Here is a 5,560-nt window from a genome sequence, read left to right on the forward strand (position 1 = left end):
ATGTATCAACAACCAAACAATCCGCCTCCATATTTGTCTCAAGGGCAAAGTTCTTCAAACAATGAGATAGGGCGAATAGAGAATATGTTCAAACAAATGCTGGAAAGGAATGCTAACTCTGATGCCCAAATAGCCTCCCATACTACCTCTATTCGCAACTTCGAAGTACAACTGGGTCAAATTTCTCAAGCATTGAATACTCGCCCTAAGGGGGCACTACCAAGTGATACGGTAGTAAACCCGAAGGGTGGGAACCATACAGGCCATGCTATAGCGGTGACCACAAGAAGCGGTAGAGGTGGAGATGCAAGTACTTCTGATCCAAAGAAGATTGTGAGTGAAGATGTTATGTTGCAAGAAGATGATGAGGTTCAAACCAATGATGATAATGTGAATGATGAAGTGAGGATCGATAGCAATGATAACATGGAGGAGACTCAAAATGATGTGAACCCGTCTAGGGAACACGTGATAGACATACCGGAAATGGTAGTGCCTAAATCCAAGGCCCCTTTGCCAAGGCCCCCTCCACCGTATCCTCAAAGGCTTGCAAAGAAAAATAATGAAAATAAATTCAAAAAGTTTATTGAAATGATGAAAAGCTTGTCAATCAATGTTCCCTTGGTGGAAGCTCTCAAACAAATGCCGGGATATGCCAAGTTCATGAAGGACTTGGTAACTAAGAAGAGATCTATGAATTGTGAGACCATCAAAATGACTCATCAAGTGAGTGCCATTGTGCACTCGATGGCTCTAAAGCTTGAAGATCCCGGTGCCTTTACAATTCCATGCACCATTGGTAGAGCCGATTTTAAAAAAGCCTTGTGTGATCTGGGAGCAAGTATTAATTTGATGCCATATTACGTGTTCAAGACACTAGGTAATGTGCAACCAAGAGATACTTCCATGAGATTACAAATGGCGGATCGGACAATGAAAAGGCCGCTTGGTATTATTGATGATGTTCTAGTCTGGGTCGACACGTTTATTTTGCTTGCTAATTTTGTGATTCTCTACTGCGAAGTCGACTATGAGGTGCCTATAATATTAGGGAGTTCTTTCCTAGCAACAGGGAAGGCATTGGTGGATGTGGAAGAAGGGGAGCTCACCTTCCGAGTGGGTGATGAAAATGTTGTATTCCACGTGTGAAAATCAATGAGGCAACCAAATAGCAATGAAATTTGCTCTTTTGTGGATCTTGTGACAGAGGTGATAGTTGATGACACGAGTGCCATGATCAATATGGAAGATCCTTTGGAAGTTATGTTGCTAAACCATGAGGATGATGAAAAGGAAGGCTTGGTTGAATGTGCAAATGCGTTGCAAGGAATGGGATCCTACTCATATGGGCCCCGTAAACTTTCATTGGACTTGGAAACCCATAAGACTCCACCAACAAAGCCCTCAATCGAGGAGCCACCAACATTGGAGTTGAAACCTTTGCCTTCACACCTCAGGTATGAATTCTTAGGCCCTTCTTCCACATTACCTGTTATTCTTTCCATTGGCCTAACTAACGTGCAGGTAGACTCCACTCTTGCGATGCTTTGGCTGACATTCGGGGTATAAGCCCTGCCTTTTGCATGCACAAAATTATACTAGAGGATGATGCCAAACCCTCCGTGGAACATCAGAGGAGGTTGAACGAGGCTATGCAAGAGGTCGTCAAGAAGGAAATTGTCAAGTGGCTTGATGCAGGGGTTGTGTACCCTATTTCGGATAACTCATGGACTTCACCGGTACAATGTGTGCTGAAGAAGGGGGTATGACTGTGGTCACAAATGAGAAAAATGAGTTGATCCCCACTCGTACTGTCACCGGATGGAGGGTATGTATGGACTACAGAAAGTTGAACAAAGTGGCCCGCAAAGACCACTTTCCATTGCCCTTTCTTGATCAAATGTTGGACAGACTTGCCGGGCGTGCCTACTATTGCTTTTTGGATGGGTACTCAGGATACAACCAGATTCTCATTGCACCGGAGGACCAAGATAAAACAACCTTCACATGTCTGTATGACACATTTGCATTCTCACGGATGCCGTTTGGTTTGTGTAATGCACCGGCTACCTTTCAGCGGTGTATGATGGCAATATTTACGGATATGGTGGAGGACGTCCTCGAAGTGTTCATGGATGATTTTAATGTTGTGGGGGACTCATTTGAAGAATGCTTGGATAATCTTGACAAAATGTTGTCCCGATGTGAAGAGACCAACCTAGTGCTTAATTGGGGAAAATGCCACTTTATGGTTGAGGAGGGAATTGTCCTCGTCCATAAGATCTCAAAGGATGGTATTGAAGTGGACAAAGAAAAGATTGAAGTTATTTCAAAACTCCCTCCTCCTACTTCTGTCAAGGGAATTAGGAGCTTTCTTGGGCACGCGGGGTTCTACTGAAGGTTCATTAAGGATTTCTCAAAAGTGGTGAACCCCTTGTGCAAACTGCTAGAAAAGGATGCAAATTTTGTGTTCAATGAAGATTGCATGAAAGCTTTTGAGATTCTCAAGTATAAATTGACAACCACTCCCATCATCACCGCACCCAATTGGAACTTACCATTTGAGCTCATGTGCGATGCTAGTGACATTGCGATATGAGCAATTTTGGGGCAGAGGGTCAACAAGATATTTCATTCGGTCTATTATGCAAGCAAAACAATGAATGATGCCCAAGTCAATTATACGGTGATCGAGAAAGAGTTATTAGCCATTGTATTCGCCATGGAAAAGTTCAGGCCATATCTCATGGGTGCCAAAGTGATTATGCACACCGATCACGCGGCACTCCGTTACTTAATGACCAAGAACGACTCGAAGGCTAGGTTGATGAGATGGGTTCCTCTGCTTCAAGATTTTGACCTTGAAATCATTAATAAAAAAGGATGTGATAATCAAGTGGCGGACCACTTGTCCTACTTAGAAGAGTAGGTAAGGCCCCATAATGGCCTCGAAATCAATGATTCATTCCCGGATGAACAACTCCTCTCCGTGTCTTTGAATGGTATGCCTTGGTTCGCCGATGTGGATAACTTTCTTGTGATCGGCATTGTCCCGAGTAAGCTATCTTCTAACTAAAGGAAGAAACTCAAACAGTACAGCTTAGATTATTATTGGGACGAGCCCTATCTTTTCACGATTTGCAATGATGGTGTGATCCGGAGATGTGTCCCGGAAGAGGAGCAAATAAATATTCTTGATGCTTGCCATTCCTCTCCCTACGATGTTCATCATGGTGGGGCGAGAACTGCTTCAAAGGTTCTTAGCTATGGATTTTTATTGGCCTACCCTGTATAAAGATGCAAGTGAGCTTGTTAAGAGGTGTGATGAATGCCAAAGAGCTGGTGGAATTTCCAAGAAAGATGAAATGCCTCTCAGCACTATTCTTGAGATCGATATTTTTGACGTGTGGAGGATAGACTTCATGGGGCCATTTGTGAGTTTCTGTGGTAACACTTATATTATGGTTGCTGTTTATTATGTTTCCAAGTGGGTTGAAGATGTATCTTTGCCCAACAATGAGGCACAGAGTGTGGTGGCGTTCCTAAAGAAAAATATCTTCACACGGTTTGGCACCCCTCGGGCAATCATCAGTGATGAGGGTTCTCATTTCTGCAATAAGTCTTTCGACACTTTGCTTTCCAAGTATGGTGTCAATCATAAGGTGTCAACCCCTTATCATCCCCAGGCTAGTGGACAAGTTGAGGTCTCTAACAGGAAGATAAAGAGCATATTATCAAAAACTGTCAATGCAAACCGGACGGATTGGTCAAAGAAACTTGACGATGCTTTGTGGGCTTATAGAACTGCATACAAAACTCCAATGATGTTGGTAACATGCGTCGTGCCACGACAATAAATCAGACGCTTCTTGGGAGGCAACCTATGTGTTTTTCTTTCGTCTTTGATTTCCTTCTTAGATCAGGCTTTATTTTGAACTAACTGATTGTGAGCTTTGTATAGGAATTGTTTATGCAATACAGGATTGTTGCTGGAAATATTTTCCTAAGAGTGGGGAATTACACGGACCGCGCTCAATTTTTTGCGGTCAGCTAAAGCTTATCGCGAGGGCGTATATTGTCAGCGGACGCGGATTTGAAAACTCCTGAATATCAACTCTCTGAAGTTGTATTCGCGTCCGCGTTCGTAATTTCGAGGTCCGCGTTGGTATTACACGGTCGCGCCCATTATTCCTCTCTCAGTGGACCTGTTTCTGAAAAGGTTCTTCGAAAGCTATAAAGCGCGGATGTGGTGGAATTACGCGGACCGCGCTCAGGTGACCTTTGGGGTTGGTATAAATAGGAAGTCCTTAGGTCTTTTACACTTTCTCGAACCCACACTCTCAGCGAAATAGGCTATTGTTCATCTTCCACTTCTTAAAATTTCAATTTCATATCTCATTAGTCAAGAAGCTATTTCCTACTACAAATCCACATCTGGTATGCTCAAATCTATACATTAATTTCATCTTTTGATTTTCTTTTCTTCTACTTTAAATTTTTCTTTTAGGTTAAGGTTTAATACATGCCACAATCTCAAGATTATACTTAATTGATGCTTATATATCCATGTGGGTAATTGTTTTCCATGCCTAATGGGGGATATGGTTATTAACTATGCAATTGTTTACGCGGTACGCATTCTCTAATTTGTGAGAAGCTGAGTACGGTTGCATGTTCGCGGACGTGGTGATTTATCTGTGGTCCACGTTTGAACTTACCCGGCCGCGTCCAAAAATTCGCGGTCCATGCTCATGAGTTGCAGAGAGTTTGGAAATTGCTTCCGTAGCCGTGGCCAGTTTTATGCTGTCCGTGTTTGATCATTCGCGGTCGCATCCCAAATTACGCTGTCAGCGAAAACCAATGTGCAGAGAGTTAGTAGTATGATCCCAACTCTTTCGCGGACCGCACTCAATTTTACGCGGACCGCGCTGACCCTTCTGTGGCCGCGCCTCTTTTACGCTTTCAGCGGAACCCTGTTTTGAGAAACACTTTGATCATTTCATCTGCTGTTCTCTGCCAATTCATTGAACCATAATACTAATGATCTTTCACTAAATATGTGTGCAGATAATGGTGGGATCTCGTGGTGGTCCCGACAAATCCAAAGGGAGGGGAGAATCCTCCCGTGGCCGAGACAAAGGGAAGCAGATTGCATCATTAGCACCTCAGAAGACTATTGGCAAAAGGCACCATCTGTGAGACCTCAGGCTGACTCCTTGGATATTAGTGAATACCTTCCATCCCGGGATATTTCCGAGGGAGAATCTGAACAACAACCCGAGGTGCAATCTTAACCTTTCTGTCTCATCGATCAATCCACCTACGCATCTGAGCCGGATGATAGCTCAGAAGGAAATAGTGAAACTTCAGCACCTCCTCTCCCACCTGCTGCAACTATAGCCTCAACAGCTGCCCCTATTGATATTGATGATGCAGAAGAGGTTCCAGATGACAAGAGAGGAGGTGATGCACATAAAGGGGGGTTGAGTAGATCAAGGAAGCCGGTAGTGTGGCAAGATCGGTTTGTGAGTGAGAAGGCCTACAAATTTCGGGAATCGTG

The 5,560-nt window shown here is 43.6% G+C and overlaps 1 protein-coding gene across 1 annotated transcript; it reads left to right on the forward strand.

The window, feature by feature from the left end:
- On the forward strand, positions 1–1,149 carry LOC138894421 (uncharacterized). Its single transcript, XM_070179119.1, has 2 exons — positions 1–675; positions 760–1,149. Exons 1-2 carry the CDS (start codon positions 1–3, stop codon positions 1,147–1,149), a joined length of 1,065 nt encoding a protein of 354 aa, XP_070035220.1.
- The last annotated feature ends 4,411 nt before the right edge of the window (positions 1,150–5,560 follow it).

Source organism: Nicotiana tomentosiformis, chromosome 6 (assembly GCF_000390325.3).
Source record: "Nicotiana tomentosiformis chromosome 6, ASM39032v3, whole genome shotgun sequence".
Taxonomy (NCBI): Eukaryota; Viridiplantae; Streptophyta; class Magnoliopsida; order Solanales; family Solanaceae; genus Nicotiana; species Nicotiana tomentosiformis.